General features: G+C 40.4%; 2 protein-coding genes and 1 long non-coding RNA gene across 3 annotated transcripts in view; 2 read left to right on the top strand and 1 right to left on the bottom strand.

Moving 5' to 3' along the window:
* TMED10 (transmembrane p24 trafficking protein 10) overlaps positions 1-4,703 on the top strand; it is a 34,813-nt gene extending 30,110 nt beyond the window's left edge. The window contains exons 4-5 of the mRNA XM_004010798.5: positions 573-699; positions 1,144-4,703. Of these exons, the coding sequence (XP_004010847.1) occupies positions 573-699; positions 1,144-1,265 (249 nt within the window). The 3' untranslated portion in view covers positions 1,266-4,703. The remainder of the gene's footprint in view (positions 1-572; positions 700-1,143) is intronic.
* Positions 4,704-5,874: 1,171 nt separating this feature from the next.
* On the bottom strand, positions 5,875-9,964 carry LOC114115734 (uncharacterized). The gene is made up of 3 exons (XR_003590001.2): positions 9,531-9,964; positions 9,116-9,316; positions 5,875-6,670 (listed from the first exon to the last, which is right to left on the bottom strand). It is a non-coding gene; the product is annotated as an uncharacterized LOC114115734 (long non-coding RNA).
* Positions 9,965-10,014: 50 nt separating this feature from the next.
* NEK9 (NIMA related kinase 9) overlaps positions 10,015-14,526 on the top strand; it is a 39,629-nt gene continuing 35,117 nt past the window's right edge. The window contains exons 1-2 of the mRNA XM_012182349.5: positions 10,015-10,379; positions 12,586-12,763. Coding sequence (XP_012037739.2) covers positions 10,161-10,379; positions 12,586-12,763 — 397 coding nt within the window. The 5' untranslated portion in view covers positions 10,015-10,160. The remainder of the gene's footprint in view (positions 10,380-12,585; positions 12,764-14,526) is intronic.

Raw genomic sequence — 14,526 nt, 5'->3', positions numbered from 1 at the left:
CTAAATGCTCTTAGAGGTTTCACAGTGGTCTGGGTTGAAAAAAGAAGCAAGTTTATTTCTCATACTGTATATTCCTTAGCACACAGGGATATCCTTGGGGATTTATTTTGATAACTGGCATTGCAGTTTGAGTTATTATCTTAGTGCTATAGTTATCTGTACTCTCTCATTCCTGTGCATTCCCTATTAGGAATTTAGTATGTTTTCTTCTTAAAATCACATTTGACTAATACTATGATGCTCACACTTACATCTAATAATATTGCTTATTTCTTAGACAAAAGTGAAATGGCAAGTAAAATGCTTTATTAAAGTCAGAAACCTTGGGAAATATAGCCTACTATATTATTAGTATTTCTAAGGAGGTTTTAATCAAAATTAAAGTATATAAAAAGTCTGAGATGGAAACATCTAGACAGTAGGGATGGGAAGAACCCCAAATTTTAAAATGCGTTAGAATGATGATGGATTTTAAGATCGGTAAAACTTTTAAAAAGACTCCTCTGTTACATAGGGTTCTTGACCAGAGCAATTTTTTTAGGGAATGGGTTTATAATTCCTTTCTTTTCCAGATTGCAAAAGTTGAGAAGCTCAAACCTTTGGAGGTGGAGCTGCGACGCCTAGAAGACCTTTCAGAGTCTATTGTTAATGATTTTGCCTACATGAAGAAGCGAGAAGAAGAAATGCGAGATACCAATGGTGAGGGGAGGGCGACTCTTATTTCTCAGTGACTCTTACTTCTCAGCACCATAAAGGAGATAGGTCCCCATACTTTAAATTCTGGTGTACCCTTTTCTCAGTTTTACCAAAGGGCATTTTATGAAAGGGCAATTGCTCACTTCAGTGCTCTTGCTGTTACAGGTAAATGAGCCCTCTTTGATTTTCAAGGGAATAGCATTTTTTTTCTGTAATAAGCAATTGATCATATCAGTCAGCTTAGTGTATCAAATTAATAGCACTAATCTTTGTAATTTTAACATTTATATATAGGATAATGAAAATTAAAGAAAAAACTATCTAAAGTCCTACTGTAAGGTTTAGGGGCAGAGTGAAGCTAATTAATTGCCTTTTCCCCTGGCCATTTAGCCTGTTGAGCCTCACTCCACTATATTTACACCGCTTTCTTTTTTTCTTTTTTTTTAGAGTCCACGAACACTCGGGTCCTGTACTTCAGCATCTTTTCCATGTTCTGCCTCATTGGTCTGGCCACCTGGCAGGTCTTCTACCTGCGTCGCTTCTTCAAAGCCAAGAAGTTGATTGAGTAATATAGCCCAGTCTCCTCCCACCTTGAATCTTGGCCAGCAGAACATCGCTGGGACATGCCTGGCAAAAGGCATCCTACCAACAGCACCATCAAGGCACCTTGGAGCTTTCTTGCCAGAACTGATCTCTTTGATGTGGGAGGACGTGGGTTACCACCTTCACCCAAGAAGTCAAAGAGGGACTTCTTTTTAACCTGGTAGGATTTGGACTGGTTTTGCAACAAGACTATTATTAGAGTCACCTATGACAAAAAACAGGGGTTACCTAGATAATGCCAAAGCCAGCATTTGTACTGGGTTTCCTCGTATGATCTGTTTGAACCATGTTTTCTTTCCTTCTCCCACTTGCTCACCAGCTTGGGCTTCCATTCTACTTGTTTTACCAACATTTGTATGACCATGTTGAACTTGTTTCTTTCTGATTGTCCTCTTTGGATTTCTGTGTGACAACACCCTTAATTTTCTCTTGACCCTTAGCTAAAATGTTTAGTTAGCTTCTGGTGATACCTTTTCATAATTTTATGTCTCTTAAAAGGGTGATGGCTGTGACACCTCATAGAAATGAGCTTTGAACTGTGGATAGCTCTTAAAGAAAATTTCACTTTAGAGAATTAAAACATTTGTGCTCAGCTGCTTGAACTTTTCTCTTTTTGTGTATTTATGTGTGTTTAGTTCCACGCAGTTTTATCACACGTATGGATTTGTGTGACCACCACGAGATGCAGAACCATTTCATCACATGGATCCCTGTGGTTCCCTTTTATAGCCGCAGTCATCTCCTTCTGTAACCCCAAGCCCCAGCCTCTGGCAGCCACTAAGCTGTTCATCTCTCTAATTTTGTCATTTCAAGAATGCTATATAAATGGTATATATATATAACCTTTTGAGATTGACTTTTTTCACTCAGCATAATGCCCTTGAAATTTATCCAAGTTGTTGCATATGTCAGTAGTTTGTGTCTCTTTATTGCTTAGGAGTCTTTCGTGGTGTGGGTGCACCGTGGTTTCACCAGTCACCTATTGAAGGACATCAGTATTGTTTTCCGTTTTGGGCCATTACTAATAAAACTGCTGTGAACATTCATGTACAGGTTTTTATGTGAACACAAATTTCATTTCTCTGGGATAAGTGCCCAAAAGAGCAGTTGCTGGGTTGTATGGTAAACACACATTTATTTTTGTAAGAAACCGTCCTGCTCTTTATCCAGAGTTACTGTGTCATTTTAGGTTCCCACTAGCAATGTCTGACCAATCCAGTTTCTCAACATCCTCAGCAGTATTTGCTATTATTTTTTAAAAAGTTTTTTTTAGTCATTCTGAGAGGCATGTGGTTTTAATTTGTATCTTCCTATTAGCAAATGGTGTTGAACATCTTTTCATGTGTTTATTTGCTATCTGTATATCTTCTTCAGTGAAATATCTATTCTTTTGCCTGTTTTATGATTAGATTGTGTGTTCTTTTCACTACTGAGGTTTTTTTTTTTAATTGAAGTATAGTTGATTTATGCTATTGAGTTTGAGAATTCCTTATATATCCTAGATACAAGTCCTTTGTCAGTTTTGTGGTTGCTTAAATTTTAACATAACTTCTACAGAAGAAAAAACAAGTAAAATTTGCCGAGTATTCTTACATGGTAAGTCACTGACTTAATTTCTGTTCTTATGTGTTCATGAAGAGATTAAGATATATGAAGTAAACACACCTAGAAGGATCATGAACCGAGTAAATACTTGAAAATATTTGTTGTAAAAGCAAAGCCAAGAGTCGTTTTGGCACATGTGCCTGCCTAAAGGCCAATACTAATATGAATAAGAGAAAGTGTGGGCACAAATGACTATGTTCATTGACAGTTAGTGACATAATATCACTTGACATTTTCCCCACTTCTCCCAGTAAAGTGGGTGGGAGTTTGTCCTTTCTGTAATCTCTCTCTCTCTCTCGTTTTTTAAGTCTACTGACTCTTACAGGGCTTGTCCCATTGCAATGACAAGAATTACAGGACTTAGGGCTGTGCAGCTTGCAGTTAAGAAGCAGCATATTAGAATTAACAGAACACTGTTGTGATGACCTGGATAAAGTACCAAGGGGGAAGGGGGGCAAATTATGTTGCTAAAATCTCAGCCTGTTCTGTTAATGTTCCAGCTACTGTAAACACAAAAGGCTTTTCATCCTCTCTTGACTCCCTGTATGAATTTTTGGACTTCCCAGATGGCTCAGTGGTAAGGAATACACTTAACTAATGCAGGAGACATGGGTTCCATCCCTGGGTCAGGAAGATCCCTTGGAGAAGGAAATGGCAACCCACTCCAGTGTTCTTGCCTAGGAAATCCCATGGATAAAGTCTGAGCCTGGTGGGCGACAGACAGTCCATGGAGTCGCAAAGACTCAGACACGACTCAGCAACTGAGCACACACTCAACAAATTCCTCCCATGTGGCATGAAGTGGTTCTTTCATCAGTTTGTGTAACACTACCATCTGCTGTTGAAAAATAGGTACTGCTTCTGAGAGCCTGATAGCCAGATCTCATCGTAAGGGCAGCAGTGTTTAGTTTCAGTGAAAGTCTGACTGTTTGCGACCCCATGGACTATACAGTATGGAATTCTCCAAGCCAGAATACTGGAGTGGGTAGCCATTCCCTTCTCCAGGGGTCCTTCCCAACCCAGGGATCGAACCCAGGTCTCCTGCATTGCAGGCGGATTCTTTACCATCTGAGCCATCAGGGACACCCCATAAGAGCAACAGATGTTGAGGAAGTCTGTGCTGTTACTTATACTAAACAACAGAGGATACGTCGAAACAGGGGCGAGAATAACCCAACCTGTGAGTTAAGCTCCATCTTCAGACATTTAAAGGTGAAATTCTGTTTCGTACCATTAGCCAAACAAGATCCTCGTTTCCAACTGGTGTCTTTCCCCTTTTTAGAAGCAATGAAAGCTGCTCCGTTGGTTGTAGTCTTCTGACAGAGTGTCAAAGAAGAAGATAGGAGAGGAAGATATTTTATTTTGCTAATGTTTTGTTCCCAAACGTGACTGTGAAACTGAAATTCTTTCACGTCCTTTCCTTTCCTCATGTCAAGACTGCCAAGTTGGACATTTGTGCTTTGGGTTTAAAGTTCATTGATATTATACTTTGATTTTATCTGAAAAGTAAACTTACTTGCTTTTGATAAAAGACTAGTGCAAGAGCAAATCAACTTTAAAAACAAGGATGTTATCTGTTTTCCTCCATTTGGGGATCTGTGGTTCAACACAGTCTAAATTACTGATCAGAGTGATAGTTTTAAGTATGCTTTGTTATATCATTGTCATAAGCCCCTGTCATAAGCTGTTTTTCTGTTTGTTTAATGGAAAGAGGCATGTGGGATTTATACAGATGCACTTGTAAGTGTTGGATTGGGATTTTTATGTAAATTTTCTCAAATAAAGGCTAGCAGAAACCATTTTAGGTGTATTTTTTGTTACTCATGAGTATCTCTTTGTCTGGATTGGCAATAATTCCTCCATATTCCTCAGTATTAAAAGCATGGCAAATTATATGTGACAAATTAGAGAAAAAAATATTTGTAGTGTACTCCAGATGGATAAAGTTTATGTGATCTAGCAAAAGTTCATTATACTTAATTTGTAAATGTATAATTATATAATATGTATATTGAAATAATATTCTTAATTCAGAAAGACTAAATAGGGTTCTGTAAACCAGGAATTCTCTGTAGCTTCTCTGTTTTAGATACTGATTTTGAAGTTATTCCTATAGAGTCTTCTCCCTTTCCTTCCATTCTCAAAATACCCCTCCTAATTTAGAACCTCTAGGACTTATTTTTTTTTGGACCAACACATCTATGTAAAACGCTACTCCAGCAGGTGAAGGCAAGATCATCTTTCCTTTTACTTGCAGTTGAGTATTTTCCATAAAGCTTCTTTATAAGAGTCACCGTGAAGTGCTTTACACATTGACTAGCTAGCCTCCAATTTAGCCTCTTTCTGTAATCCTCAAAAAAAGTTAATAAGTCAGTGAATCTCTAGTTTATAAAGTAGTGGTTCTCAACATTTGAAATACTTTAGAAAATGTCTCATTTCTCCCTGATACTTTAGAGAACATAAATAGTGAAGGTAGCAAAATGTTTGTGTGAATTTAAATAAATTTAAATGTAAATGTAATTGTCTCAGCAGTATCATATTTGTTAAATGGTTGTGCATGTTCTGCAAATTATCTGTTCAGTCTGCTACAATCTCCTATAGCATAAGCCCCATGAATAATATAAATTTTTCTGCTGCTGCTGCTGCTAAGTCGCTTTAGTCGTGTCCGACTCTGTGTGACCCCATAGACGGCAGCCCACCAGGCTCCCCCGCCCCTGGGATTCTCCAAGCAAGAACACTGGAGTGGGTTGCCATTTCCTTCTCCAATGCGTGAAAGTGAAGTCGTTCAGCCGTGTCCGACTCTTAGCGACCCCATGGACCGCAGGCTACCAGGCTCCTCCATCCATGGGATTTTCCAGGCAAAGGTACTGGAGTGGGGCAAGACCCTTTAATTTGTAGGAGTTCTTCCAACCCTTCTTATGTTCTTACTCAAGTCCTTCAAGTACCACATTTAAAAAGTATAAAGGAACATGACATTTTAAAATTTTATTTGCAGTGTTGTGTTTTTTGCTGTACAGCAAGGTGAATCAGTTACACACTTACATAAATCCACCCTTTTTAAGATTCTTTTCCCAAATAGGTCACTACGGTGTACTGAGTTCCCTGTACTATATGATAGGTTCTTCTTAGTTATCTATTTTATACATACTAGTGTGTATATGTCAATCCCAATCTCCCAATTTATCCCTCCCCTGCTTTCCCCCTTGATAACTATAAGTTTGTTTTCTGCATCTGTGACTGTTTGTTTTGTAAATAGGTTTGCTTGTACCACTTTTTTTAGATCCCACGTATAAGCGATAGCGTATTTGTCTTTGACTTACTTCACTTAGTATGACAATATAGGTCCATGCAAGTCACTGCAGATGACGTTATTTTGTTCTTTTGATGGCTGAATTTCCATTGTATATTGTAATATTCCATTGTGATATCTGTGTGCCACATTTTCTTTATCCATTCATCTGTTAATGAGTATTTAGGTTGTTTTCATGTCCTGGCTATTATAAATAGTGTGTAATACTGTCTGAAGTGAAGTGAAGTGAAGTTGCTCGGTCGTGTCCGACTCTTTGCGACCCCATGGACACCAGGCTCCTCCGTCCATGGCCTCCGTCTATGGCCTCCGTCTATGGCCTCCGTCCATAGGCAAGAGTACTGGAGTGGGTTGCCATTTTCTTCTCTACGGAATCTTCCTGACCCAGGGATCGAACCCAGGTCTCCCGCATTGTAGACAGACACTTTACCGTCTGAGCCACCTGGGAAGTAATACTGTCTAGCGGATCCAAAATAGAATTTCAACATAAAATTCAATATAGAAATGTAAAAATGACTGAGATGTCTAACATTCTTTTTTCCTTATAGTCTTTGAAATCTGGTGTGCATTTTACAGCATGTCTTCATTCAGACTAGCCATAATTCAAGTGGTTGCTAGTGGCGACCATATTGAACAACAGAGCTGTAGACTTTGCTAAGTACTTTGGCAATTTAACCATTTACTTGTTAAGATATAAAATGGAAATACCAGTTTTTACCAAAAGCATTTTAAAATCAGTTATACCTTTAAAATGTTGAGTATTTCTGGGCTTATGAGTATTCAAAAGTCAGATATTTAGTTTCATTTACATCTGATGTAATGAAGTGCTGAGCTTGAGTTTCTGTTTTGTATTGTCTAAGATGGAAAGGGACATTTGTTAAGCTTTTATCTATGTATTATAACTAGAATAATTCACAATATCAGGCTAACCAAGTTATAGAATACTATTTATACATTGCAAACTTTTAGTTTCCACACAAAAATGAATTTTTAAGCTTTGGCTGAAACCTATTCAGCTTCTCCGAATGGAAGTTAGCACTTCTGGCTATAAGCAATTGTTTTTTCCATGCAACTCAAAAATTTATTGATCATCTTTTTAATGTGCTGAACTAAACTCTGGAGTAGACCCAGATAAAAAAGAAGCAATACCTGTCCTCAAAGTGCTTTCTAATTCATAGGAGGAAGTAGATGGGATGGCTTCTGTCCAGCATGATCTCCATGCTTGCTTTAGCCACCACTGACTTAACATTGTGGATGTTAAGGAAGCTTTCACTAACCCAGCTAGTTTGTCTTGGAAAGGAAAGATGCCCCTCCTAAACACCTTTCTAGAAGATTGTGCTTTCCTTATAATAGCACTTAGACACCATTGTAATTGCCTGGTTATTTGTCTGTTTATATGGACTGTAAGCTTCAGGAGAAGAGGAACCATGTTTATTTTGTCCTCTGTTGTAACCCAGCACCTGGCACAAGTTGGTACTTAGTGTTTGCTGGATGAATGAATTGAAAATTGAAAACTATGTGTACAGTCTAGAACCCTGGAATGAAACCAGTAAAAAATCTAACAGGGTGTTATCAGTCAGGCATTTTGGTTTAAGAGATGTACATATGCAATAACAATGACCTGATATTCTTTCAACAAATAAATTTTAGGCTTGTTATATCAAGCACTTTTCTAGGCACTGATGATACATAGTTGTGAACAAGAGGGCAAAATCCGGGCTCTCAAGGAGCTTATGTTCTAATGAATGGAGGTAGTCAAAGTAAACAATAAATAAGACATCAATTTTAAAGATAAACATTGTGAAGAAAATAAGGAGTGATGTGATCTGGAGGGAGAACTGTGTTACTTTGGATCAGATTGGATGTGAAAAAGAGGTTTGCTTAAATATAAGCACAGTATAAGCAGACCATCATTAAGTCTGGTACACTAATAGAAAAAATGGATCCAAATCAAGACAGACAAAAGTCCCTCCTATTCAGACCCAATGTGCAATGTTACACAGAGTGTAGGATATCATACTTTAAAAGGAACACTGATGAACTCTTAGAGAGGTCAGAGGAACGTGAGCTCATTAGCTCCCATACCCCTCACCCCATTCTACTCATTCTCTTCCTCCTATGTTTGCTGTCACTATCCACCTACTTAAAAACCTAGATGCAAGTCTCTCGGACTCCGATTTGCTTCACCATCCATATCCCAACTGATCACAAAGTTCTAAATGTTTCTTGGATGGATTTCTTAAATCTGGCCCCCCTCTCCATTCACACTGATAGCACCTGAGTGCCTGTCTCTAGGCCTCCTGTCTTTATCTTCCATGTTGTCATCAGTCCTTTGTAAAGTATAGTTTTGGTCTTTTGCAAGGTGACCTTACTATTTATTATCTGTGCTGGGCACATGAACAAAGAAGACTCATTAATTACGCTGTGGGGAAAAGTATTATTGGGCCCCCCCCCCCCCCCCCAGCAAATCAGGACATACAGACACACACATCATGTACTCCTCTGCTTAAAAATGTCTAGTATTTTCCATTGCCCACAGGAAATATCAAGTTCTATATAAATAAATATTTGAGGCCTTGTCTTCTGCTTCTATCCCACAAATACCATGATCTCCATCCACATGATCTTCTCTTAGCCCCCAAATATCCTGCCCTCTGAAAGAGATCCCAGGCCTTGTGTGGGCTTTGACTCCCAGCTCCCCTCAATAGTTATGTAACATACAGTAGGTTACTTAACCCCCTATCTCAGCTCCTTTTGCAGAATGGGAATACTGTGAGGATTAAATGGAATGACACATGGAAAGAAAACCTTTAGCATAGTGCCAGGAACATAATAAATATAATGAATGTTAGCTGTTATCTCTGTAGGTCAATAATTCCCATAACTTTACGACTAAAAAGTTACCTTAGCGATGTAAAGTTGCTCAAGGCACATAACTGATGGAACACGCTTTTCCACTGTATTGCAGTTCTCTTAGTGACTTCAGGGCTCTGCAGATTCCCCACCTCCGATTACAGTATCTGGCACTTAGGGCATGAAGAATGTTGCATGAGATCATCAGGTGGTCAGAGATTTGGAAATACACTTGGAAGAAGAATGTGAAATCTGGAAAGGGAGGAGTGAGTGTCAGGAGGGTTGACTTCAAATATTCTCTAAGATGTATGGAAGACAGGGACCCAGGGTAGTTCTGGAAGAAATAACTGGGCCCACTAACAGATGACAGGAGGCAAGAATTTTCCGCTGGGAGAGGGAAGGGAGGTGAGGTAAACGCGAGACCTAAGAAACATAGTTCAGTCCCTGGGTTTGGGAAGATACCTACTCCAGTATTCTCGCCTGGAGAATCCATGGACAGAGGAGCCAGGCAGGCTACAGTCCATGGGGTCACAAAGAATCGGACACCACTGCCACTTAACACGCACGCAAAGATATCTTTGCTGTAACAATTCTCTAAAACAAACAGCGCTGTGCTACGCTAGGAAGGGCTGCTTCCCCCAGTGACTGCCCTTGAGATAGGCCTGGCGCCAAGATGAGACTGGACGACCTCTGGACCTCAAAACTGTCTGGGCACCGGGCTAGGAATCAGGGGAGGGGTCTATAGACCCGAGGAGGACGCCCTTGCCCCTGCGGGAGCCATCTGGTCCCATTCGGTCTCCACCAGGCGCCGCCAACCCCTGCCCGAGGCTTCGTTTTCCCAGCCTGCATGGAGGGAAAGAAATCTTGCCCCGGGGCTTAAAGGAACACCCGGCAAAGGAGGAAACCCCCTGGGCCGGAAGCACTCAGAACTGCTTCCGGGCCAAGGGGGAAGGAGTCGCCATGGAGCCTCGCGGGGTGGCAGGGCTGACGGGGCCGCGGGGCTGACGGGGCCGCGGGCCGGCGTCTGAAGCGGGAGAGGCGCAGCGCCGCCAGCGCCACCGGGGACATTCAGGCCGGTCCCGTCCCCGCCGCCGCCATGTCGGTGCTGGGCGAGTACGAGCGACACTGCGACTCCCTCATTTCGGACTTTGGGAGCGAGTCCGGGGGTGGCGGGGACTCGGGCCCGGGGCCCAGCGCCGGTCCGGTGCAGCGAGCCGGCGGCGGCGCGGCGGAGCAGGAGGAGCTGCACTACATCCCCATCCGTGTGTTGGGCCGCGGCGCCTTCGGGGAGGCCACGCTGTACCGCCGCACCGAGGTAGCGGCCCCGCTCTCCCCCGCCTCGTCCTCGCTCAGCGATCGGGTCCCTCAGGGGTGTCTGTCTTGGGGTCCTCACCGCTCCTGTACTAGGAGTTCGCAACAGCACTGGTTTTTCTAACCGGTCGTTTTTGTTTACCATGGGGACTGAGCAAGGCATTGAACCTTCTCTGAGCCTTAGTTTTCCCGTCTGTAAGTTGGAGTTAGAAATAGCAACGTACCTTAAAAGTAATATTATTTAAGATTATTTTGATCATCGAAAAGGTCATTGGTAAGATTGTAGCGTGTGGGCTTCTTCATCAGTGATGATCCAGCAGCGTTTATGCCTGGGAAATACTTTTTTTTTTTTTGGTATATTTTAAACCATTCGTTCTTAACTTCAGGAGGGATAAAGGACCTCTTTGAGAACTTAACGTAAAGGTACCTTCCCGCCTATCCATTATTGCACACATACAAATCCTTTGAAGAGATTCTTTGATGGTGGCTCAGAGGTTAAAGCGTCTGCCTGCAATGCGGGAGATCTGGGCTCGATCCCTGGGTCAGGAAGATCCCCTGGAGAAGGAAATGGCAACCCACTCCAGTATTCTTGCCTGGAGAATCCCATGGACGGAGGAGCTTGGTGGGCTACAGTCCACAGAGTCGCAAAGAGTCAGACACAACTGAGCGACTTCACTTTCACTGATTAAAACCCTAGAGTGGGGAGTCTACTTCCAAAATTGATCATAAACTTTCATCACTAAAGTCTTAAAACTCTGCTTTCAGAATAGTTAATCAGTGTGGGGTTGCTGAAGATGAGATTCTATCAGTGATCTGTCTGCAGGTCTGTTGTGTGTTCCAAGTACTTTTAAGTCTAAAAGATGGATGAGGAGAGAGGTGGTTGCAAGATTAATGTATTATGAGTTACTGTTAGTGTTCTCATGAGAATGAGGAGATGTGCTTTGGTATTCCTATTTTTATAGTTGAAGAAACTAAGGTAGTATATTTAAGTGACTCGCTCACTTAAATTAGAAGCAAATCCTGGGCTGGAATGGAGGGTCACATCTGCTTGTCCATGCCTTTCCATGATTATTGCGTTGAACTTGATTGCCAAGGTTGTTTCAAGTTAAGTTTGATTACACTTTCCCCAAAATTGCATAGCATTATCCATAACATCAAATGTTTATTATTTTTGAGTTTACCACGGTCTAATTAGAAGCAAATTTTTCCCTCAAGAAGCATATATTTCAGTGGCAAGACATGTTAGTTTTGTTAGTAACAAATAGTGTTTAAGTTGTATGTGTATATAAGTGTAAAAGAATGGACATTTATTTCAGTGGAAGGAAATTAAGGGAGTGCACAGTAGAAGGTTCATTGATCTTTTGCTGAAGTTTCAAAGGCCCAGCACAGCAATCCTAAAGGACAGGGAGGGTTATTTAGGTGGGGATGCTTCTGAGCTGGGGAACAACATCAGTAAATTAGAGATGTTATAAAATGGAGTGAATATTAGGAGCTGCAGATAAGTCTTCATGAATAGAAGAAAACATGTGATAACATAAAATTGCAGGAGAAACAGAGTCACAGAACGTGACAGAGTAAGGAAAGTGAACTCAGAGCCCTTCAGTTCAGTTCAGTCGCTCAGTCGTGTCCAACTCTTTGCGACCCCATGAATCACAGCACGCCAGGCCTCCCTGTCCACCAATTTCCGGAGTTCACTCAAACTCATGTCCATCGAGTCAGAGCCGTTAGACATGACTTATTCTTATCTATAAAGAATAAATGAAAACCACTAGAGAAATCTGTATAAAGTTAGAGGCAATTTTAACATGTCTATTTTACAAGAAATATCAGCCATAGATAACCACTCTCCAGTTCTCTTGTTTTTCCAATAGTCGAACCATACTACAATCCTCATCATGACTAGCAGTCTTTCATAATGTCCCTCAATAGAAACCCTGAGATCTACCTCCATGCCATATTTTTTACCTGGAATTGACATTAGGTAAATTAAGTGTAAAAACAACATTTTAATGCTTTCCCTAGACCTGCAGTAAATTTTGATGCTCAATTGTATGCAGAATTTTTAAAGTCTTCATGTTTTATTTAAAGGAGAAAAAGGAGTCAGTTTCTGCCCATCTAGGAAGTTTTCTTTCTAGGCTCAGAGATCCGGGTGTAGATTCATTCTCTGCCAGGCTCGAGGAAAGCACGATACCTCTGTTGCTGTGTTATAGGATGACTCATTGGTCGTGTGGAAGGAAGTTGATTTGACCCGACTCTCTGAGAAGGAACGTCGTGATGCCTTGAATGAGATTGTTATTCTGGCACTGCTGCAGCATGACAACATTATTGCCTACTACAATCACTTCATGGATAATACCACCTTGCTGATTGAGCTGGAATATTGTAATGGTAAGGTAGAGTTCAGTGGGACTTCCTCCAGCAAGACATTCCTTTGCTTATACTTACCTTGAGGGGGAGAGAAAAATAAGATCCATATTGACAAAGAACAAGAACTTTAAATGGACTGCTAGAGTTTAAGAGAAGTAGTTCAGGCCCTGAAAAGTTTTGAAGTGATCCACAAAATGAGGGGAGGGATTTTTCCCCCTGCATGCTCAAATTTTGCTTTGTGATGATAATTCCATCTTCAAATTATTTGTTCAGTTGAATTTTACACTCATTTTTCAAGCTTTTTTCCCTTATGAAATGACAGGCATTAGAAGCATAGCATGGTTTGACACTTGATAGTGAAATCTTGTAGGTGATATTTATTTATAATGATTTTAGCTAAAGCTGTCCTACTGAAAAGTGGTCTAAAGACCATAGCTGACTGAAAATGATTTCTTTGAACCCTTTTGCTTGTTTTAAAAAAAAAGCCATATAGCCTATTTGTTAAAAAATAGACCCTGAACCCATATCCTAAGCTTTACTACTTTTTAATCTCTGTAATCTTGCACAGACTACTTCTCTGTGCCTCAGCCTCCTCATCTTAAGTAAGTTTGCTAATAGGCAGTACTTACCTCCTAGGGTTATTGTATTAAATGAATCTATAAAGCCCCATCAACTTTAACATTTCTATTTTACGGGAAAGTGTACTATTTTACAGTAGTTCTTGATATGTAGCAAATTTTTGATAGATTTTGTACTAACTTATTATTACCTAAGAGAATGCCCAAAGCCCATTCTTGAGCTAAATGCTAAAATGGTCCAAGCATATTCTTCATTTAAATCTCTAAGAGAGAGCTCCTAGATTTGTCATTTATTTGCTAGATTCTTGTGTATCGTGATTGTTTTCAACCCTAAATGTATGAAATTATATTAAGAGATTTTTGAAGTAGCAGAGGCCTCTTAACTTCCTTTGTGGTTAGGAGGAACTAGAACGGATGGTACACTTATTGAAACTTTTGAGTTACTAAATTATGAAGAAGTTGTGAAACTTAACTAGGACTACAGTGTAAGTTATAGCTGCAGATAGCAAATAAAATGAACCATCATCATTTGCCATCTGTGTCACCTGATAATAAAGAGGAGAAGGAAATTCAGACTTACTCTGAAGGAGTGAGTTAGTAAAGGGAGTAATAATTGAAAGCAATCTAGAGTCTACCCTAAATTTCGGGAAACCTTTTCAGTGTGAAGTGGAAAGAAAAAGAAGTTGATTGTGATATATACCTATTTTTATAAAACATCACCTCACAGGTATAACCCAAATCTAATAGACTGTGGAAGTTGTTAGCAAATTATTGCAGATTCCTTTAATAGGAGTTTTGGAAAAGAAAGTCATTGATTTTGAAGACTTTCAAAGTACTTTCATAAATTAGGGTACTAGAGAAATGGTCTTTGTTTTTATCTTTTCTGAAAATGTTGTACTTCTCATTTTCATACTGAATCTCTTCTATTAGGGAGGGGAATCTTTGGAGAATATTTCAGATATAGTCCTTGACAGATGGGAAGTTTTGTACCCATGTAAAGAGCTGAAAGGAAGAGGGGATATCTTTTAAAAGGAAGCAGAACAAGGTGGCTTGGTGGTAAAGAATCCACCTGCCAATGCAGGAGATGTGGGTTTGATCCCTGGGTCAGGAAGATCCCCTGGAGGAGGAAATCCAACCTACTCCAGTATTCTTGCCTCGAGAAGCCCATGAACAGAGGAGCCTGGCGGGATACAGTCCATGGGGTCT

Source organism: Ovis aries, chromosome 7 (assembly GCF_016772045.2).
Source record: "Ovis aries strain OAR_USU_Benz2616 breed Rambouillet chromosome 7, ARS-UI_Ramb_v3.0, whole genome shotgun sequence".
In the NCBI taxonomy this organism is placed as follows: domain Eukaryota; kingdom Metazoa; phylum Chordata; class Mammalia; order Artiodactyla; family Bovidae; genus Ovis; species Ovis aries.
This window is presented reverse-complemented; position numbering and strand designations above follow the sequence as displayed.